This window comes from Lagenorhynchus albirostris, chromosome 3, assembly GCF_949774975.1.
Source record: "Lagenorhynchus albirostris chromosome 3, mLagAlb1.1, whole genome shotgun sequence".
Taxonomy (NCBI): Eukaryota; Metazoa; Chordata; class Mammalia; order Artiodactyla; family Delphinidae; genus Lagenorhynchus; species Lagenorhynchus albirostris.
The window spans coordinates 40,305,078-40,329,125 of NC_083097.1; the positions used below are offsets into that span (position 1 = coordinate 40,305,078).

The following is a 24,048-nucleotide window of genomic DNA, read 5'->3' on the forward strand; positions in this document are numbered from 1 at the left end:
GGCAGGAAGGCAGGAGCTAGAGGGATGAGGTGGGAGGGGCTGCTTAAAAACAAACAAGCAAACAGTGGAGAAACTTGCATAAACATTATTGTGTTTTTTTTTTTACTTCTGTCACGGTACTGCATGGTACTTGTAAGTTTTGAAATTTACATTGAGGCATCCGTATGTGGCAGGAGTCCGTGACACGAGAGAAGCAAAGAGGAGAAAAGGGGCACGCGTGTCCATGGAAAGGATGCTGTCAGGGAGAAAGAAGAAGGAGGGGGGAAACTGGATGACCCACAAGAGCAGCAGCTCCGGACAGATTAGAAACCACAGGTGATCACGTGAAGGAAGTCGAAGCAGGTTCTGGGCTATGAAATGGAGAGGATATTAATTGATGAGAGAAAGGTGAAGCTGACCAAGGCACACAGAGAGAAAACTCAAAACAAACTTTTCAGAAATCACAGTCCCATATAGCACAGAGAATTAGTGTTGTCTTTGAAAGGTTCTGGTCATAAAATATTAAAGCCTTTTATTCTGCATAACAGTGGGTTTTTTTCAAGGCGTTTTAAACATTTCTATTTAATATAAATTAGAAAAGAAATTAATGTCTACTCTTAATTTTGTTAGTTATAATTAGTTCAAGGTACTGTTCAAGTGTTTTATCCAGTCTATGCCTGCTGACTCTTGTACACGTAAATTACATTTACTAACCAGTATAAACTCGAACTGCATATTTTTGTAATGTTTTCAGGTCCATTGAATATTGGAACTGTTCATAATTTTCAAATACATTTTTTCCTCCTTGGAGAGAATTGTCTGTTCTGTTGACCAAACAGTTCATAGAAACTGGGCAACTTTGTCAATGAAGATTCCTGCATTATTATTCCATGTTCTGAAAGGGTAACTGCAATTCTTCCTTTTATTAGTTTAAAGGGACTAGAGCAGTTTTTACTGCAGAAACCGTACATAACTCCTGATCATTGAAAGGCTTTCTGTATAAAAATGAGGTTAATGTTTAAATGAGCAAAGGGGAAAAGAAAGAGTGATGGACACTGTATTGTCAGTGTAAGAGATGATTTCATTGTGTTCTGAAGAGCGTGTACAAAGCTATTGTGCCCCTGCATGCCTTGAACATTGGCAGTTGTCATTCTCCTGATTCATTCGAAGGTGGCCTTTGTTTGTCTTTGTGTAGGCCTGATCTCATTTCCATGGATACCGTGTAGAAATGCAGACTGAATGCAAGCTGGCTCTTGGCCAGTTCAGTAAGATAACTCTATTCCAAATTGTTTACCAGTTTCCTTCAGGTCCTTTAACCAAATAGCTTCTTGGACGCTTATTAGAATATGGACAATGAACCTTCTGAATTGTATAACCTTTGTGTAACCATATTCTGAATACTAGTGCATAAAATAGATATTTCAGAGAAATTGACTTAGTTTTCTGTGTACTTATTGTTTGGGGGGGTGGGGAGGGAGGACATAGCCTTGGTAATTGGGATACTTTTATGTGATCTTTATTTTCCTTTCAGTATAAAAATGTAATAGCCCAGATAAAAAAGTCTTAATGCAAAGTGGAAAGATGGTTAAATAATTTATGTAAATGTCGTAGTGTCGTAGTTCTTTCAGGCTGCTATAACAAAATACCGCAGACTGGTTGGCTTATAAACAACAGAAGCGTATTTCTCACCGTTCTGGAGGCTGGGGAGTCTAAGATCAAGGCGCCAGCGTGGTCGCATTGTGGTGAGAGCCCTCTTCCTGGTTCATAGCTGGTGCCTTTTTGCTATGTCCTCGTATGGTGGAAGGGGCTAGGGGTCTCTCTGGAGCCTGTTTTATGAGGCACTAATCCAATTCATGAGGGCAAAGCCTAAGCACCTCCCAAAGGCTCCCACCTCCTAATACCATCATCTTTGGGGGTTAGAATTTCACCATATGAAGTTTGACGGAACACAAACATTCAGACCATAGTATGTAGTAATTAAGAAGTCCCTTTTATTATTACAGTATCTAATTTTTGCCCCCAAGGAATCAGACTTTAACATATTAGTATCATTTTTTTTTCTTGGCTGTGGTTCCAGTGAAATATGACCTTAACCCTTTTTAACAGTATAGTCCCTTGGTCTCTTACCTTAATCTGTGTTCTCTCTTTTTAAAATACAATTTAGCCCCCAACCCGTATTCTATACATCCTTTAAGTAAGTCTCAATTTCACTGAGGCTTATGCACCCCAGGAAGCCTTCCCAACCACTAATCCAATTTAGTTGTCCTCCTCACGTGGACCCTTTCATAGCAGTTGTCACATTCTACCTCAATGATATGTTTACTTGGCTCTAAATCCTATAGATCGCAAACTCTGAGAAGACGGGGGCCATGTCTTCTTCACTTGTGCCAAGTTGAGTTTTGTTGAATGAATGAAACATGTATGACAGCTATTGTAACACGGGTTAAAGGCACACTTTCCGAATGAATGCCAAGCCAAAAACCTCCTAGTTCTTTCCAACTCGTATATGCCAAAATGCTTCTATTTGCTAAATCCAAATTTGCTAAAATATTCCTTTAGTTGATCAATTTTTTTTTTTTTAACTTCCTTGAGAGAGTTTGTTTGCTTTTGGGCTATTTCTCCTTTGTCTTGAAATGTCTAACTAGGATAGCGCTATTGACAAGTAATAAGATGAATAAAAGTATTAGGACAGTGCAGACATCTTTTTTTCCTCTAAAAAACCCTTTCTTGTTCCCCTCTTCTGTCCTCATAAAGCAGTACCATAATTTATCTTCAGCTTGACTCTCTCTCCCACTGAAGACATTTTTAAGATCACCTTTCATCCTATTTATCATTGTATTCTCAACACCTAGCATATAGTAAGCACCCAGAAAATGGTTGGTAAAAAAATTTTTAAATAAAAATAGAATTTTGATGATATGAGGTAAGTATGTTCATCAAAGTACTAAACTTGATTAATACTTTCAGTTTATAGCTTTTTTTATAAAGCAGAATATTTCAGTATCCTTATAGAAAATGACATATACTAACATTCTCGTAAACAGAAAAAATATTTATATTTCTTCCTTTTGATGTTCGTAAGTGTGGATGTAAATTTTCATAGATATACTTGCCATTTATATGAAAATGACTCATTTACTTTTTTCACTTGGTATCTTTTGTATATACTTTTCCCTGTGGCCCTCATATTTATAACTTTACATTAATACATCCTGCCATGTCATGGTTAACTATTGTCCCATTGTTGTATATTTAGGTTGTTTCCTGTGGGGTTTTTTTCCCCCTACTGCAAGTAATGTGGCTATAAATATCATTATACAAGAAGCTTTTTCTTTCTTTTTTCCTTTTGGACAATTTCCAAAAGCAACATTACTGGATCAAAGATTATCTGTATTTTTTAGCTCCTGTTGCATACTGAACACTGTGGTCATCAGTAATGTGTGATTTTTACCAATTTTACCAACATTAGATTTTAATTTACTTTTTGTACTTTTTTTTTTAACTTCTTATAGGTTGATGAGTGTAGCCTGGTGCTTCATATTTATTTTAATTCTCATGCTTTATATTCATCAGGGTGCATTTCTAAGTTACAATTTTAAAATGCCTATCTTTTGAAAAATATATGTAGAGTAGGATATTCTAGAATTTAGGCCTAGAAGAAACCTCAAGAGATCATCTAGTAAATGCCTCATTTTTACAGTAACCAGCTTTTGAAAATGACTAAAGCCCAGGACTCTAACCTGCAGTCCATCATTTCAAGATAGCCTTCAGAATTTCCTCTGAAAATCTCTTTGACAAACTTCTCCTTGTCAGCTATTTCCCACAGATTGATCAGAATCATTTTCATTTGAGGAGTGGCAGTCCTCTGGTTAAGATTTCCATACTTCCGTGGGTCAGAACCTTTTAGGGGGAAAGAGAAGACATTCTGTTTGCCGGAGCACTTGACTTTGAGTCTCCAAATCTGGAGATTGTTCTGGTTAACTATTGCCATGTAACCAATCACCCTAAAACTTAGTGGCTTAAAATGACGCCCATCATTTGTTATCTCTCCTGGTTTCTTGCGTAGGACTTTGAGAAGAGCTTGGCTGGGCAGTTCTGGCTTGAGATCTCTCATGTAGTTACCTTCAGAGGGTAGGCAGCTCTCCCTCTTCACGTGGTCCCATTAGGGGTCTCTTCAGCATGGCGCCCTCTGGGTGGCCTGATTTCTTGCAAGGCGACTCAGGGATTTAAAGGCAAGTGTCCCCCTCAAAACTGGCAGAAACTTGCACGGTCTTTTCTAACCTAGACTCAGAAATCATACAACTACATCTATTCATCAAAGAAATTACCAAGCCATACCTAGATTCTAGGGGAGGAGACTTACTCAGCATCTTGATGGGAAGAATGTCAAGTAAGTCCCAGACATGTTTTGAAACCACCACAGTGACTTAGTCAACTTAATGGTGTTTACAAGACTGTTGCTTGTTTATATCATAGTTGTTCAACTCCGACATTATTGACATTTGGGGACTAGATAATTCTTTTGGGGGATGGAGCAGTGGCAGTGGCAGGAGGGGCTGTCCTTCGGACTTTAGGATGTTGAGCAACTTCACTGGCCTCCACCCACTAAATGCCAGTAGACACTCCCCTTCCCCGCAACAGTGTGACAACGAAAAATTTGTCCAGACATTACCAAAAGCCCCCTGAGGGACAAAATTGCTCCCAGTTGAGAAGCACTACATTAAACAAACATGTATTAATGTTCATGGCATCCTGAAAGGAACTCTAGCTCTGAAGAGTAAATTTTAATTTTAATGCCATTTTTCTGGCTGACTTTAGATAAGTCATAGGCAGACTCTTCCCTACCTTGCTGGGTCATTGGGAGGATCAAATGGAATTATGAATGGAAAAGTATTTTGTGCACTGTAAAAGCGTATATAATGTTACTTTTCAAAATTCATATCCTTGGTATTCATCCATTTTTATCATCATTCATTATTTTAAGGGACCTCAATGGAGTGTCTATCAGAGGGTAGTAGAGTGTCAGACATGGGAGGAACTGGAGGATTCAAGGCAGTCCCTCCAGGAGCTCTGCTTTCCATTTCTAATGTTACCTGTGGAGGAGAATCTAGATCCTTACTGAATGTAAAATTTAACACTCAAAACAAAGACTTTTAAGGAAAAGTTGCATTTTTCTTTCTTAATAAAAGCAGGAGAATGTTATGCTGCTATATTCCAAACGCAGTTTTATGCTTTTGGCTTTTGCACTACTTTTATTTTTTCTTTTAAGCACTATAGCTGTAAGCCAGACACTCTAGAGCTTAAATCTGTATGTACAGTGAATGTGTGGTTCTTTTCAAAGGGCCTACAGTTTCTAAGTTTAGTTGCTTTATTTTTTTTTGAGAGGAGGGGGGATGGGCTTTCTAAATTATTTCTGCAGTATTGTCCTTTCAGCATGAAGACAATGCTATTGAGAATGATTTCCTGTAATTTTGTACATGTTCAAAGGATCTAATGCAACCTATGACCATTTTCTGTTGTACATATTCTCGCTAATGATTAGCTACACTTGAGAGTTCGAAGTCTGTTTTCTTTTCTCCCTAATATACTGTTACTTATTTATTTATTTATTTTTGGCTGCATTGGGTCTTCCTTGCTGTGCACGGGCTTTCTCTAGTTGCGGTGTGCTGGGGCTTCTCCTTGTGGTGGCTTCTCATGTTGCGGAGCACGGGCTCCAGGTGCATGGGCTTCAGTAGTTGTGGCTCACGGGCTCTAGAGCACAGGCTCAGTAGTTGTGGCTCACGGGCTTAGTTGCTCCGTGACATGTGGGATCTTCCCAGACCTGCATTGGCACGTGGATCCTCAACCACTGTGCCACCAGGGAAGTCCCATGAAGTCTGTTTTCTTAGTTTCAAAGTCAGGGTCTGAGTAACCCCATTTCCTGCGTTTGTGGTTTCCTGGAGGGTCCATGGGCTGATAATGTTTTCTTGGCTCTCATGGTGAGTGTGTCTCAGCAAAATGTAGACATGCTGTCCTCCTATCCATTGCACAGCAGTTCTCAGAAACTTAAATGGAAACTTATTTAGGATATAGTTTTTTATGTGAGAGGTGAAAGTAGGATCACAAATTAACATGCCTTTTACAATTTCTCAAAAAGTATGCCATTATCAGTAATATATAATGATATGAATAGTAAAAGAAAATAACGAAAACAAGCTGTCTTTACTGAGTGCTCATCATTTGCTGGACACTGGGTTAGGGTTTTATATATACTGTCTGATCACAATAAGGTAGGCTCATAGATTAGGTCTATTTCACGGGTGAAAAAGCAGTGGCTTATATAGGATGAGGATCTTGTCCAAGGTCACAGAGCTATTCCAACCTCAGAGGCCAAGCTTTTAGGCTCTACGAGGTACTGTTGGTCTTGCCCGGTATGTGGATTTTTCAGTTAAAAAAAAAAAATCCTTGTACTTCCAGTACTGGCATACTTCTGCCACTACATCACCCCAAAATATAGGGTTCTCCTAAAGCTAGATAAAGAGCAAAGTTAAATGTTCTCTAAAATTCTAAATAGAAAATAAAATGTGTGTATATTTTTATATACATATGTATGTACATATTTATTAATCTTTTAATCTACCTCTATAGGTATCTTCTCAGTAACCTGCATTCAAGCATCTTCCTTTGAATCAGTCCAGAACTTATATTTATTGACAAACCTGGTCTTTACTGATATCCCATTATATGTATAACTTATTATTATGTGGAAAGGTGAAACAATCAGCAGTCCATCTGTTAATTCAGTTGATTATTGATCTACAACCATGTAGATACTCTGAGTAGGGGGGATATAGCAGTAAACAAAACAAAGTCCCTACTTTTCGGGACAAAGACAGATTTACCATAAAACAGGGAAGCTTAAGCTTCAGGCGCCCTCACTCTGCAGGCCTCTTCCCATGTATTCACATGCCTGATATTTTTAGTAAATATGCAGAAGTTCAGATCATTGTCTCTTCTATACCCTAAAATAACATATTTCAACAAAGACATCAACAGCAAACTGTTTGATCAACGTCATCAGTTCAAAAAGTTTCTGGATTAATCCCTTTAAAAGAAAATTTGAGGTACCTTGAAATATTATAGCTCCTGTATGATACTGGAAAACAGTCCTAAACATTTACATGACATTACAAATAAGGTGTTATGAAAATGAAAGAAACTTTCCTTAAGTGTAAATAAGAATAATTTTAAACATTCAATTTATCATGCCAAAAAAATTACTTTTTAGAGAGTATGATTTTATAAAGTTATCAAGTAAAGAGGTGATCAAAAGATATAGAGCTGGGCTTCCCTGGTGGCGCAGTGGTTGAGAGTCCGCCTGCCGATGCAGGGGCTGCGGGTTCGTGCCCCGGTCCGGGAAGATCCCACATGCCGCGGAGCGGCTGGGCCCGTGAGCCATGGCCGCCAAGCCTGCGCGTCCGGAGCCTGTGCTCCGCAATGGGAGAGGCCACAGCAGTGAGAGGCCCGCGTACCGGCCAAGGCAAAATGTATTACAGAAGTATGTCAGGCAATCAGTAAAAGGTATGTTTTTTAAAAAATATATTTTTCAGGTTTTAAAACTATTTATTTGCTAGGATTACTTTTCTCATTCTAAACAAAAAGTTAATTTTATACCTGAATTTGTTTCACAATTTTATAATTTTTTCCTTAAAGAGACATTCTGTCCCAAATTGTAGACCTGTCAATCCCTACAAAACTTAACTCTTCTAATACAGATTCTAATGAGGGTGGAAGACAAATTAAAAACATAAATACATCACATAAGAGGTAGCAATGCACAGTAAGGGGTTCAGAGAATGCTAGGCAGGGAGTGGGAAGCAGGAAGATATTTTTTTGCTTGGGGTTATATTATATCTATTGCTATATAACAAATTACCACACGTGGGGTAACTTAATATACATTTATTATCTTACAATTTCTGTGGGTCAGGAATTTGGGCATGGCTTCACTGAGGTCCTCTGCTTCAGGTTCTCTCATAAGGCTGCAACAAGGTGTCGGCCAGGGCAGGGGTCTCATCTGAATTCTTAACTGAGGAAGGATCCACTTCTGCTCATTTTAACTGTTGGCAGAATTAATTTTCTCCAGGGCTATTGGACTGAGGGCCTCAGTTCCCCATTGGTTCTCAGTGGAAGGCTGCCTTGAGTTCCTTGCCCTGTGGGCCTCTTTGCTTCATCAAAGCCAACAAGAGAAGGCATCTACTAGCAAGACGGACGTTACAATCTTACGTAATGTAATTACAGAAGTGATACTCTGTGATATTTGATTCTGCATTTTGAATCTTCATTTCTATTGGTTTGAAGTCATAGATCCTGCCCTCAAGGAGAGAGGATCACACAAAGGCATGGATAGCAGGAGAGGGGGATCCCTGGGAGCCCCCTGACCACCACAGGTAATGAGGAATGGCAGCTCTGATGGGTTGATGTTTGATGTAGAAACAGAACACTCTCTGGGAAGAGTGTTCCATGCAGAAGAAACAAATGCAAAAGGTTAAGGTCAGAGTGAGTTTAAGGAAGAGCCAGGTGAGTGAGCTAAAAAGATAGGATAGGAGGTGAGGTCAGGCAGGGTGGGGAGGCAATGAGTATGCAATTATCAAGAGACAAAACGTACACAAGAGAACAGTAAGTAACATTTCGAGGTAGTACATCACAATAAGAGATGCAGATGGTGAATTATAAGATGGGTGCGTACAGGCTAAAATGATAGGGGAAGACCCAAACCAAAAGTTTATAGAGAAGTGGCCTGTGAACAGAGATATAATAGAAGAAATACTACCTCAGTTATGTCTATTGTTTCCATACATGGCCTTGAGATGTGTCAGGCATATCTGGTTAATGAGCAAGCTATTCAACAGACGCTGACTTGCTAAATGCACAAAAATGCTATTCTGAGAGGGAGAGGAAGAGAGAGGAGTTTCTCCTTTCACATAAAAGGAATTTAGGAAGATACTGTTAAAATAGAAAGTGAATTGATGAGCTGGTATTCCACTCCTTAACTCCATCCTCTCGGCCATTGGGAGCCAGTGAGTCTGCCAGATGGCAACTCATCCTCCAACATCCTCATGAAAAAAAGAGAAAATATTGAGCTGCTAGGAAGCACTGTCATAATAAATGGACTTCAGAAGCAATTGCTATAGACTTTTGAAGATGTTCATTGCCTGCAAGATCAAAAGTTGTGAAAGGGCATCAAAATCATCCAACAATGTTCGCAATACTCTAATGCTTGATGTAGTTACTTTGTCACAAAATAACGACTTGTATTTTTTTCATACAAAATGTGAACCTTAAATGATATAACTTGAATTAGTATATATCTCTCCTGTGTTTATATATGCACATCTGTATATTGACAAGCTTATCTTTGAAACGCAGCATAGTAAATTGAAAATTTCTGATATTATCCAATTTCCCCCATCTTAGTCTGCTGGAGCTGCCGTAGCAAGACACTACTGAATGGGTGGCTTTAACAACAGAAATTTATTTTCTCACGGCTCTGGAGATAGTAGTCCAAGATCAAGAGGTCATTAAGGTTGATTTCTGGTGATGCCTCTCTTCCTGGCTTGTAGACTGCTGCCTTTTGTCTGTGTCTTCATGTGCCCTTTCCTCTGTGTGTACATGCAGAGAGAGAGATCTGGTGTCTCTTCCTCTTTTTATATGAACACCAGTCCTATCAGATTAGGTTCCCACATTTATGACCTCTTTTAACCGAATTACCTCCTTGAAGGTCCTATCTTCATATATAGTCACATTAGGAATTAGGGGTTCAACATGGGAATTGGGGGAAGATGTAATTCATCCATAATGCCCCTTTAGGCTTAACTACATAGTAATGCATTTATTTCTGCATGGAAGTGAGGCACATGTTTCTTTAATATGCATGCAGAGTAAATGTCAAATAAATGATACATGCACACATCATTTTTAAAAAAGTGGTCATAAATTACGAAGCAGAACAAATTATGAAATCATTACCCAGATATTAGCTGTAATCTCTTTGCTTCTTAAAATTGAAATATAATTCTTTTGAATCCCTATTCCACCCTTATAGGAAAATATAGTGCTCTCCCAAGATTTCTCTGAACCCCCAGGAGTTATCCATTTGCATTGTCATTCAGCCCTCAATACCCAGAAGGGGGAGTTTTTGTTCTCCACCCTGACAAGTCTGATATTTGATTTTACGCTCTGTAAAAACTAATACATTAGCTCGTTACAGTTTCATGGATGCTGACAAATGACATGAGGTGCCTGAGTCAGAGACCAAGGACTTTATTACTCATAGCATGACAGGTAGCACGAGCATGTTTACATCCGTTTCCCTGCGCTTCCCCACAAAGTATCATGAGGGCAACGGGAAGGGATCCAAATGGAAGCCTGCACACGTTGAGTAGGTTGCATTAGGAGAGAGGAAAACTGAGTTTGGTGACCTGCTGTTTCACAGCAAGAATTCAGCAAACCCATTCTTTGTCCTGGAGGTGAGATTTACCTTACCCTCAAGCTTTCTTGCTGCAAACACAGCCCTGAAAAAATGGCCCAGGTAAACATCGGGCAGGATCTAACTTTACTGGCATACCCGTCATATTGAATTGAATGGTGGTCCCCCAAAGATATTTCTATATCTCAGTCCTCAAAATCTGTGAATATTACCTTATTTAGATAGAGGGGCTTTGAAGATCACCTTGTGGAAACTGTTGGCAGAAACATGAATGTTGAAGCCACTTCCAGTGAGGGCTCGGAAGGAAATGAGGAACATGTTGTTGGAAACTGAAGGAATGGTGATCCCTGTTATATAGTGGCAGAAAGTTTGGCCTAACCGTGCCCTGCTGTTGTGTGGGAAGCTTTCAAGCAATTAACTTAGATATTTAGCTGAGGAGATTTCCAAGCAAAATGCGGAGGGTGCAGGCTGCTTTTTTCCTTGCTGAAGGTAGTAAAGTGCAAGAGGAAAGAGATAAATTGAGGAAGGAAGCATTAAACAAAATAAGAACAGTAAGAACAGTACTTAATGATTTGAGAAATCCTTAGTCTATCCAGATTCAAAAAAAAAAGAGCAAATATTAGGGGACTCATTGTTAGGAAAGTGTGCTCTGAAGGGAAGGCCGAGAGTGTGGTTGGAAAACGTTTTGCTGAATGGATTAGGCGTGTGATTCCTGGATCCTCTCAACCGTCTCCGCAGAGGCCAGGAAGAGAGAAAGAGTTATCCAGGAAAGATCTGTGGAGAGCTCTCTTGTCAAATGGCACAGATCCCCATGACATACACAGGAGACCTACAAGGTTTTTAGGAATGTTGTCTCAGCAGAAATGCTGCTCTTGAACTGAAGGGGACAAAGAAGAAGAGGCCAACAGAGCTGTTGCAGGCCCAGAGGACAGAGCCTTGAGCAACAGAGGATTATTTTCAGGCCTGAAAACCTAATGGAATTTGACCTGCTATGTTAAACTTTCTTGGTACCAGCGACTCCTTTATTCCTTCTAATCTCCCTTTTAAATGGAAATGTCTCTCACATGCCTGTCACACCATCCTTTTTAGAAGCAGAGAAATTATTTTCTAGGTTCACAGACCCCCAGATAGGGAGAAATTTGCCCCAAGACAGATCATACCTGGAGTTTCACCCATCCCTGATTTAGATGAGAGTGTTTCTCCTGGACTCTTAAGCACAGTTCTTCTGGGAACCTTTGCTATCCCCTAAGAGAGTTCCCCCATGTCTTGGTGATAACTGGACCTTCCTGCTCCCCTGCCTTTGCCAATACCTCTGCAGCTTCTGAGGACCAGTCCCCACCAGCCATGGGATAGAGATTTGCTCCACATTCTTAAATCAGTGACACCCTGTGCTTGCACTTTCATAGACATTCAGACCTTAGAGTTCATGTATATGAGTAATTTGGATTTTATTTTATTTTTTATTGAGATATAATTGACATATTATATTAGCTTCAAGTGTACAGCACAATTAACTTTAAGAATTTTTATTGGAGTATATTTGACTTAATCTTATGTTAGTTTCTGGTGTACAGCAAAGTGAATCAGTTTTTTATATATATATATATATATACACACATATATATATATATATATATATATATATATCTCCATTCAGATTCTTTTCCCATGTAGGTTATTACAGAATACTGATAGAGTTCCCTGTGCTAATCAGTGGGTCCTAATTACTTATCTATTTTATATATAGTAATGTGTATATGTTAATCCCAATCTTCTAATTTATCACTTTCCCCCCACATTTCCCCTTTGGTAACCATATGTTTGATTTCGAGATCTGTGAGTTTCTGTTTCATAAATAAGTTTATTTGTATCATTTTTTATTAGATTCCACATGTAAGTGATACCATATGATATCTGTCTTTCTGTCTGACATTACTTAGTATGATAATCTCTAGGTTCATCCATGTTGCTGCAAATGGCATCATTTTGTTCTTTTTCATGGCTGAGTAATATTCCATTCTATATATGTACCACACCTTTTTTATCCATTCCTCTGTTGATGGACATTCAGATTGTTTACATGTCTTTCCTATTGTAAATAGTGCTGCAGTGAACATCGGGGTGCATGTATCTTTTCAAATTATGATTTTCTCCGGATATATGCCTGGTTGTGGGATTGCTGGATCACATGGTAGTTTTATATTTAGTTTTGTTTTTGGTTTTGTTTTTTTATGCCTGCGTTGGGTCTTTGTTGCTATGTGCAGGCTTTCTCTAGTTGCGGCAAGGGGAGGCTACTCTTTGTTGTGATGTGCGGGCTACTCATTGCGGTGGCTTCTCTCGCTGTGGAGCACGAGCTCTAGGCGCACAGGCTTCAGTAATTGTGGCACACAGGCTCAGTAGTTGTGGCTTGTGGGCTCTAGAGCACAGGCTCAGTAGTTGTAGCATACGGGCTTAGTTGCTCCATGGCATGTGGGATCTTCCCGGACCAGGGCTTGAACCCGTGTTCCCTACATTGGCAGGTGGGTTCTTAACCACTGTGCCACCAGGGAAGCCCTATATTTAGTTTTTTAAGGAACCTCCTTACTGTTCTCCATAGTGGTTGTATCACTTTACATTCCCAGCAACAGTGTAGGAGGGTTCCCTTTCTTCACACCCTCTCCAGCATTTATTGTTTGTAGATTTTTTTTGATGATGGCCATTCTGATTGGTGTGAGGTGATACCTCATTGTAGTTTCAATTTGCGTGTCTCTAATAATTAGTGATGTTGAGCAGCTTTTCATGTGCTTCTTGGCCATCTGTATGTCTTCTTTGGAGAAATGTCTATTTAGGTCTTCTGCCCATTTTTGATTAGGTTGTTTGTTTTCAACACAATGATTTGATACATGTATATATTGCAAAATGATTGCCACAATAAGTCTAGTTAACATCTATTACCACACATAATTGCAGATTTTTTTCTTGTGTTGAGAGCTTTTAAGATCTATTCTCTTAGCAACATTCAAACGTACAATACAGTACTATTAACTATAGCCACCATGCTGTACCTTACACTCCCCTGACTTATTTTATAACTAAAAGAGTTCTTGTATTTTTGTTTACTACTTAACAGACATTTCCTCCCGAAAATGCCAGCATACATCTGCAGGAATGGGCTAGAATGCAATAAGAGAGTCCTAGTTAAAAATACTCCTCTCTTCCCAATTCTACCTCTTGCTTTGGGCCTTAATTCTCTTCTCTTAACATGAATTTTTTTCCCCTTTAACTCTCTGGATCTTTTTGCAAATGAACCCCTTCCGTGAAAAGCCAGCCCCACCTGCCCTTCAACGTATGTAGATATGCTTAAGTTTTGCATTAGCCACACAAATTAGACTTTCCTACCATCTTCTACTACAGATATGTGTCATTGAGCTCTGACAGTGATATCATGGAAATCAAGACACTTCCTGACAAAATCTTGTGTTGAATATAGAATGATATATTTTGTTTAATACATTTATTTCTGCCCTTGTTTTCCAAAGATTTTGTTCCTTTCTGAGCTTCACTACATATTGAGAACAAAACTGGGTTAACTATATCTCATTACCAAACATATATTTATTTCTCTTCTGAATTATCTTATAATTTAAAATCAGGTTCCAGAATGAAGTGGGAGAATGAACTCCATTTTTACTTAAACTAATTCTTAATTATTAAAGTTTCCCAGAAATCTGTTTCAGAGATGCGCAGGAACTCTCAGGGCAGGAGGTACTATAAAATTTTTAAATGAGTGGAAGAAAAAAGAAGTTTGCATTAATCAGTGTGTGCTTAACTATCTGGTTTGCCTGTGGATATAAAAATGACAACAAGCCAGGTTATAATCAAGGATGAAACACGACACCCTTTTAATTGTGGACAGAGAGGAAATTAGTTAACCCTCCAGGACATACATTGCTTATTTTTGCAGTAAAGTTTCGTGAGATTCACTGAATACTTGGGCTCGGTTACTATCAACAAATATACAGCAAGGTCACCTTGGATAGTACTTTGCTGCAGTACTTGGAAACTTGGTCACCTTGGAAAGTACTTTGCTGCACTATTACTGCGTTCACAGGCATCTGCATGAGGACAGGGGGGAAGAGTTACACTCTGACATGACCCTGACAGGACAAGGCTGAAGTCACCTTGAAACTCACTGCATCTAATATAGACCTGGAATGTATAAATTAATAATCTATGACTTGCTGGGCCAGTTTCTCACCGTCCCCATACTCTTCTCTTTCACTTCTCCATAATACTGAGCAGGATGTTCCTTGGGCCTGGAATGACCTTGGCCTTCCTCTTTATGCAGTGAATTCCAGCTCATCCTCCAAGGTCCATGGATTGCCACCTCTTCTATGAAGGCTTCAAACTCAGATGTACCCTCTTCTCAACTTTTGGATCAGGGTTCTTTTAGCTTTCTGAAATTTAATGCTTATCCCATGATGATATAATTGTTCATTATTTTATTCCAGTTACAAGAATGAAAGCTCAAAGACAGCAGAGATCTTGTCTGTTTTGTTCATTGCTGTATCTCCAGGACCTAGGAAAATGCCTCGCACAAAGGAGTTGGATAAATATTTTTTGAATGATTCATTTCTTAGTGTGTGGGCATGTTTGGGGGGTAAGGAAACACAATGAACCAAATAGGGTTGTTATTTTCCATATGATTCAGTTAATTTATGAGAACAGACATAGGAACACATTACTATGACCAGTGGGATTGTAAAGAGGAAATAGACATTGAATTAGACCGAATACTTACATTAAATTTATAGAAGCTAATTAGCTATCATAGGCAAAGTGTGAAATGGTGACATAGTGAGTTTTAAATATATATTTGAGAAAAATAAGTATAGTGAACTGAGACTGTCCAGATTTATCAAAAGTGGCAGGCTCTTGAGGGAAGGATTGAAGTACAGGAAAGAAGAGATTTAGTATCAATGGAATGAAGGAGTGGTGATGGAGAAGGACATGTTTTGTGAGAAAAATGAGCAGACCGTTTATGAACGGAAATTCTGGACAATAAGTTTGAGAAGATGAGCCAGACCAAGACTCAGATATCAGCTACCAATTGTGTGACACTGAGCAAGAAAGACATCTAATCTCCATGAGTTGCAGTTTCCATATTTGTACATTGGTAATAATAGCTAGATTTTGCTGTTTCACAAGGTTGGTGGGGATCAAATGAATCAAGATGATTCTGACACAGGCGGACAAACATAAGCATTAAGAAATAGTAGGCTACAAATTGGAATATACATTATGGTTTAAATATTAGAGGGAAAAAATACTGGAAGGAAATTAACTGCACTTGCATGAGAATGATATGATTATGAGTGATCTTTCTCCCCCTAATTTTGTCTATATTCCATATCATTATCAAAGAACACATATTCATTAAAAATTCATTTCATTCAACAAATATTATCCTAGGTGCTGGGAAAGTAGGAGTGAATAAAAGAAATAAGATCTGAGCTCTCAAGTCACTTAGATTTTAGTAGGCAGAGAGACACAGAACAATACAGATACATAAGATCACTTCAGATGATGAGTGCTGCCATGTTGGGGTAATGATGGAGAAGGATGTTGCTGGTAGAGGAGTGAGGGGAGGTCTCTACGAGAACAGCAGAGACTTGAGCAAAGACTTAAATGATGAATAGGTGGCAGGACACAAATACCGAGTGGGGAAGAGTGCTGTAGGCAGTGGGTCAAGCCGCTGCAAAGGCCATAAGCAGAATGAACTGGATGTGTTCAAGGGACAGAAGGAGAGCCAGGGTGGCTGGAGCACAGTGAGCGAGGACAGTGGTGGAAAGTGAAAGTCACCAGATGCACAAGGGCCAGATCATGAAGGGCTTTTGAAACTGTGGTAAGGAAATTGGATTTTATTCTCAGACATTGGGGTATTTTAAGCAGAGAGATGAAACAATATGATTTACATTTTTTAACTAATAGTTTATATATGTATGTATATACACATGCATATATGTATGTAAACACATAGTATATACATATAAGTATGCATATACACATTTGTGCGTATATATAATAGAATTTAACTGCTACGTGATAAAATGGACTCCATTGTGATTTCATGTCATGCCATGATCTGCCAAGGTCTAATTAATAGGGAAAAAAATGAGGTCATTATATATATAACCATATGTGGTCTTTCTAGCAAAAGATATTTTAAAAGAGGAGACAGTTTGATATCACCTCCCCAAGCTTTTACTAGTTTGTTAGATAATTGGTAACGTATTTAAATAGGATTTATTGAGTTCTGCACTATGGGGTAAAGTTAAACTGTTGATTGGAAACATCAATATTCTGAATGTCAGTTCTGGTTCTCTGCTTACTTTGCTACATTATTTTCATTTGCATTTTATTTCGTGAAAAGTATAAAGAAGCAGTGGTGCATATCAAAAATAGATATTAAGGAGAAAATGTGCACATGTGAAGCCGTGTAGATTTTGCTACAGAGTATTTGAAAATTATGATTTGTCCTTCTCTTCCTGGCAACACATTTATTTCTAAAAAATAATAGTGACCTGAGCGCTCTTGAGTGAACAGATCCACAGTAGAATGATTTTGGCAGGTAAAGAGGCACGTCAACTACTTTAAGTCCCCAAAGCTTCATCACTGACCTCATTATTCCTTTGGAGCACATTTCAGAATCTGTCCCCAGAAGTACACGGGCATAATGGAAGAGCCAGCCCTTTTCCTCCATCCTTTCAATGCCTGAAACAATAGATTTATGAAATACTGTGCACTTTCAATGTGGCCCAGAAAGTGGGTTATTCCTTTGTGAAAACACATATTGATGGAACTTCGATGTCAGTTTTGAAAAGTCCACTCTGCCTTCAGTGTCTGCTAAGGTAACTCCTGATCTCAAACAGCTTGAAGTCTGTTCCCATCTCCATAGAGAATGTTAATATCCACACAATCTTCTTTCTCTAGAACATAGGATGACCAGCATTAATGCTATCAGTGTCAGAGGGGGAGACTTCATCAACTTTACTCTTTCCCCTCTTTCCCTTTCCATCACAAACAAGGTTTTTTAAAAAGGTCTATCCAGGCTTTATCCTATCAAGGCCTTTGTTGTTTCTGAAAATGAATATGATTTCTCGAACACTCAGAAAGAAGCATCAAAAAGCAAAACCACTTTTGCAGTTCCTGCTGGAATAAAAGATATGACCCCTTTCCCTTACATTTCATTCTCAGAAATGATCCTTTCTGAAAAAAATGATACAATTTTCAAGCAGCTGTGATTTTTTTTTTTTACCTCCTTTGATGTATTCAGCAATGCTCTTTCAACAGACATTTCATATAGAGTTCGTGTCAAGGTCTTCAGGGAGATTCAGAAGAAATAGAAGATAACCTTCCAACCCTGCCCTTGGGTGGTTTAGAGTCTTGCATTAGGAAGGACAAATAGAACTGAAGTTACTTAATCCCTAGAGGTAATATGTTGTTTAAGAATTCAAGCTCTTCAGTCAGACAGCCCTGTGTTCAAATCCTGCCCTTCCCTTATCACTTTCTACCTGTGAGACACACTTATCTCCAGGAACCTCAGAAATTTCTGCAAAACAAATATAATATTAGCAATCAGGGAATTCCCTGGCTGTCCAGTGCTTAGGACTCCATGCTTCTGTTGCAGCGGACACAGGTTTGATCCCTGGTTGGGGAACTGAGATCCTGCAAGCCGTGCTGTGTGGCCAAAAAAAAAAAAACCAATCATATTTTAGGATTTCTATGAAGATGAATGAAATAATGAATCATGGAAGTAGAGTACTTAGCATGGTGTCAGGGCCCCAAATTAGTACTTAAAAATCAGTAGCCACTATTTCTTGGTAAACATTGATAAAGAGAATAATTATTACTTCAAACACTTTTTTTAAGTGGCCTTTGATAATTATATTACAAACTTTTATTCACAAATTGTAAATATGGACTACGTTTTCATTTTTCCTTCATAGGCATTTTAAATTGCTGTGTGGCGTACAATGTTGGTCTCCCGGAAGCAAAGATATTTTCTGGTCCTTCAAGTGAACAGTTTGGCTATGCAGTGCAGCAGTTCATAAATCCAGAAGGCAACTGGTAAGAATAGTCTCTTCTTTATGACTTCAGTAAAAACACTAAATAAATTTAATATTTGACTACAATTGCTTGTTCAGATTGGTGCATGTATATGTTATTAATGGGTAGTCCTCAAATATCCTTAAATGAAGGATTTTTCTTTGGGAGTCGGTAACTCTCAGATTAATAACTGATGGGATGGCATAAAGGTACTTTTCTTAAACCTAGATAGAAACTTTTCTATAAATATTCCATAGTAAATTCATAATACCAGGTTTTGACCATTTGATGTTAGATAGATAGATAAATAGATTTGTCTTCCTTTCTTACTCTGTAAACTGATATCCATTAGGCTTTGTAAATGCTCAGCTGGCTAGTGCTGCTGCTGGACCATTTCTAGGTGGTAGAATTGTTCCCTAAATTTTCTCCTTGAGCAAAGCTTTGTCTACTGGCTTCATTCTAAGTCAGCATTCCCTACTCCAGGTGACAAAGGGTCCTCACAAGCATTCATGCTCCCTTTTGCAGCAGAAGGCTCCAGACAGATCCTAGCTCAACTAGAACTCTTTCCAAAGAATAAATGGGCTGTTGTTGGCTTATCAAATAAGGGCTATAATTTATACCTGTCAACTAAAAAAATTATTCACACCCTAAAAGATGAGAGTTATGTTTTATCTGGTGGAAAATTTTAGGACTTCAAGCCCTGGAGGCCGCATCTCAAGTAACCCTGAGAGCACTGCTCCCAGGAGGCGAGGGGGCAGCCAGGATATATAAGAGTTTTGCAACAAAGAGCAGGTAGTCTGAATGTCAAAAGAAGGAAAAGAATAAAATATATAGGAATAAACCTATCTAAGGAGACAAAAGACCTGTATGCAGAAAATTATAAGACACTGATGAAAGAAATTAAAGATGATACAAACAGATGGAGAGATGTACCATGTTCTTGGATTGGAAAAATCAACATTGTGAACATGACTCTACTACCCAAAGCAATCTACAGATTCAATGCAATCCCTATCAAACTACCACTGGCATTTTTCACAGAACTAGAACAAAAAATTTCACAGTTTGTATGGAAACGCAAAATGCCCTGAATAGCCAAAACAATCTTGAGAATGAAAAACGGAGCTGGAGGAATCAGGCTCCCTGACTTCCGACTATACTACAAAGCTACAGTAATCAAGACAGTATGGTACTGGCACAAAAACAGAAAGACAGATCAATGGAACAGGATAGAAAGCCCAGAGATAAACTCACACACATATGGTCACCTTATCTTTTATAAAGGAGGCAGGAATGTACAGTGGAGAAAGGACAGCCTCTTCAATAAGTGGTGCTGGGAAAACTGGACAGCTACATGTAAAAGTATGAGATTAGATCACTCCCTAACACCATACACAAAAATAAGCTCAAAATGGATTAAAGACCTAAATGTAAGGCAGCCCAGAGATAAACCCACACACATATGGTCACCTTATCTTTTATAAAGGAGGCAGGAATGTACAGTGGAGAAAGGACAGCCTCTTCAATAAGTGGTGCTGGGAAAACTGGACAGCTACATGTAAAAGTATGAGATTAGATCACTCCCTAACACCATACACAAAAATAAGCTCAAAATGGATTAAAGACCTAAATGTAAGGCCAGAAACTATCAAACTCTTAGAGGAAAACATAAGCAGAACAATCTATGACATAAATCACAGCAAGATCCTTTTTGACCCACCTCCTAGAGAAATGGAAATAAAAAGAAAAATAAACAAATGGGACCTAATGAAACTTAAAATCTTTTGCACAGCAAAGGAAACCATAAACAAGACCAAAAGACAACCCTCAGAATGGGAGAAAATATTTGCAAATGAAGAAACTGACAAAGGATTAATCTCCAAAATTTATAAGCAGCTCATGCAGCTCAATAACAAAAAAACAAACAACCCAATCCAAAAATGGGCAGAAGATCTAAATAGACACTTCTCCAAAGAAGATATACAGGTTGCCAACAAACACATGAAAGAATGCTCAACATCATTAATCATTAGAGAAATGCAAATCAAAACTACAATGAGATATCATCTCACACCAGTCAGAATGGCCATCATCAAAAAATCTACAAACAATAAATGCTGGAGAGGGTGTGGAGAAAAGGGAACACTCTTGCACTGCTAGTGGGAATGTGAATTGGTACAGCCACTATGGAGAACAGTATGGAGGTTCCTTAAAAAGCTACAAATGGAACTACCATATGACCCAGCAATCCCACTACTGGGCATATACCCTGAGAAAACCATAATTCAAAAAGAGTCATGTACCAAAATGTTCATTGCTGCTCTATTTACAGTAGCCAGGAGATGGAAGCAACCTAAGTGTCCATCATCGGATGAATGGATAAAGAAGATGTGGCACATATATACAATGGAATATTACTCAGGCATAGAAAGAAACAAAATTGAGTTAATTGTAGTGAGGTGGATGGACCTAGAGTCTGTCATACAGAGTGAAGTAAGTCAGAAAGAGAAAGACAAATACCGTATGCTAACACATATATATGGAATCTAAGGGGGAAAAAATGTCATGAAGAACCTAGGGGTAGGACGGGAGTAAAAAAGACACAGACCTACTAGAGAATGGACTTGAGGATATGGGGAGGGGGAAGGGTAAGCTGTGACAAAGCGAGAGAGTGGCATTGACATATATACACTACCAAACGTAAAATAGATAGCTAGTGGGAAGCAGCCGCATAGCACAGGGAGATCAGCTCGGTGCTCTGTGACCACCTAGAGGGGTGGGATAGGGAGGGTGGGAGACGCAAGAAGGAAGAGATATGGGAACATATGTATACGTATAACTGATTCACTTTGTTATAAAGCAGAAACTAACACACCATTGTAAAGCAATTATACTCCAATAAAGATGTAAAAAACTTAATTAAAAAAAAAGATTACTGTTAATTAAAGAAAGCCAGATGTGTCAAGTTAAAGAATTTAGCGCTTTTCTATGTAGGGAAGATGCAAGAATCTGAACTCACTGAAATCATTCCTTTGATGTGCACCTCAGCTATCTGGGGCCAGTATCCTGTGTTTTCGTACCCTGAGTTTCCTCAGGGCTCACGGAAGGGAGTGGCTGCAGTCTGTTGGCTGCCAGATGGCAGGTGTTCTTTCCTTCCTGTGCCCTCAGGGCTCATCAGCTCATCATCGGCTGTGGCTGCAATGCTGATGACTGTGGCATCCTTTGTTTACTGACATGGCAGGCAGTATTCCATCTTTCATACCCTTTTTCCTGTGTGAACTTAATGTAAAAAATGGAATTCAAAGAAACACTTATCCACATTTTGAAGCGTGCCTGTCTGTATGATGGGGAAGCAAAATGAAATTATCACTCATACGGGTAGTGTGTCACAGAAGACATCTTGGAGGAGGTGAATCATGAGGTGGGTCTTAAGAGTGGAGATGAACAGGTGGGAGAATATTGTGAGCTCATTCCTGCTTCAGAGCTTCGGTGCACACGCTTTTCTCCTGGAAGGGACAGTCTTCCCAGGATTTTGTCTCTTATTTCTCAGTTTTGCTCAAATGCCTCTTGCTCAGAGAGACCTTTCAGAGCCAGCCTGTCTGAATTAGCACTTCACAACACCTCCCAGTCACCCTCGAGCCTTTTATGTTGGTTTTTTTCCTAAATAGCAGTTAGTACTATCTGAAATTATCTTTATATGTTTGTGTGCTCATTATGCATCTTCTGCTCTGTCTCCGAGGATAGGGACATTGCTTTGTGCATTGGCACGTGCTCAGAACCCAGAGTGCCACCTGGCATCGAGTAGAGGGGTCACTAACTACTTGTTGAATTACTGAATGAAAGCCCTAGTCCCCACTGATTCACCCGAGGTAGTCTACAAAGTGATCTCTAGCAGACAGACTTACGTAGGCGCTGGACAAGACCTTCAGACGCACTCTCATGGTCCACTTCATAAGTGTGGCCTTGCTGAGGACAACCTGGCATTAAACTTGAGGTTATTCTTTTTAAGTAACAGTTTTTCTGGGACAGAGAAAGAGGCACCATTAGCAATAGATGCTGTTAGGGATGATAAGTCTGTCAAGGATTGTAGGCAACTCAAGCACTGGCCACACTGCAGGTTGGAAGTTAAGACCAAAAGGGACAAAGTTGACAGGAACCTAGCAGGCAGAGTCCTGGCAAAGTGAGCCATATCTCCTTTCTCTTTCCAGGACTCCCTCTAAGCGCACAAAGTGTTGCTAAAGGACAAATATATTAACGGTTTATGGTGAGATTCTGGTGCTGATGGTGTTATGTCAAGACCGGGGACACCAGGCATTTCTAAATCCAGCCTTGACCTTCTCATGACATTCTGGAAAGATACATAAACACAAGACAATGGTTAGTGGCCAGCAAGGTAGCACTCTACTATTGGTTGGGCTGGTGCTTTTAGCTCCACTATAGAGCTTTCTGGTTAGATGTAGTATGAGGCTTACTGAGGCCTTCCTTCCCTCAAGCCTCCGTATAACCACCAGCTGGTATGTGCATACCCCACCCCCAGGAAGAAGAGAAGGGAGCATCTTACCTGAGGGCTACAGCCTGTGAAGGTGTGAAGCAGAAGGGAAAGAGAATAGAACTTGGCCTGGCATGCCAGCCTGGGTCCCTCACTGATCTGGCCTTGTAACATCCAAGTCACGGACATGATTTTCTAACGCACCACGGGCTGGATGCTATGTGAGGTGCAGGAAGTACAAAACAGAGACCTTGACTTTAAGGCACGTGGAGTCGAGTCAGTGAGGAAGATGGATGTGCAGAGCAGGCAGTCGTGAATAGCGCCAGAGGCATAAGTGCCAACCCCATAGTCAACAGCATGTGTGTGCCTTTAGTGTCACTTGCTATATTAACTTCCTATTAAAAGCTCCTTTTCTGAAAATGAAGCTAAATTTTCTGAAGATCTAGCTTTCTAAAGAAGCTAAATTCTTTAACTTGACATATCTGGTTTTCTTTAATGAACAGTCATCTTTTGACGTTCAGACCACCTGCCCTTTGTTGCAAAACTCTTATATATCCTGGCTGCCCCCTCGCCTCCTGGGAACAGTGCTCTCAGGGTTACTTGAGATGCGGCCTCCAGGGCTTGAAGTCCTAAAATTTCCCACCGGATAAAACATAACTCTCATCTTTTAGGGTGTGAATAATTTTTTTAGTTGACAGGTATAAATTATAGCCCTTATTTGATAAGCCAACAACAGCCCATTTATTCTTTGGAAAGAGTTCTAGTTGAGCTAGGATCTGTCTGGAGCCTTCTGCTGCAAAAGGGAGCATGAATGCTTGTGAGGACCCTTTGTCACCTGGAGTAGGAAACGCTGACTTAGAATGAAGCCAGTAGACAGAAACCAAGGCCTGGGACACTAAAGGGACAGGGTTCCGTCCTGACCTCTCTCGCTAGCTAGCCCTGCCAAGGTGCCTTGCTTAAAGGGCAGGGATGAGCACGATCCAGGTGAGTGGGCTTTCCCGCTCCAGTGCTGGGGTGGCCGTGG

General features: G+C 39.5%; 1 protein-coding gene across 1 annotated transcript in view; it reads left to right on the forward strand.

Moving 5' to 3' along the window:
* ITGA2 (integrin subunit alpha 2) overlaps window positions 1-24,048 on the forward strand; it is a 104,425-nt gene that overhangs the window by 6,638 nt on the left and 73,739 nt on the right. Inside the window, exon 2 of the mRNA XM_060142940.1 lies at window positions 18,436-18,556. Within this exon, the coding sequence (XP_059998923.1) occupies window positions 18,436-18,556 (121 nt within the window). The remainder of the gene's footprint in view (window positions 1-18,435; window positions 18,557-24,048) is intronic.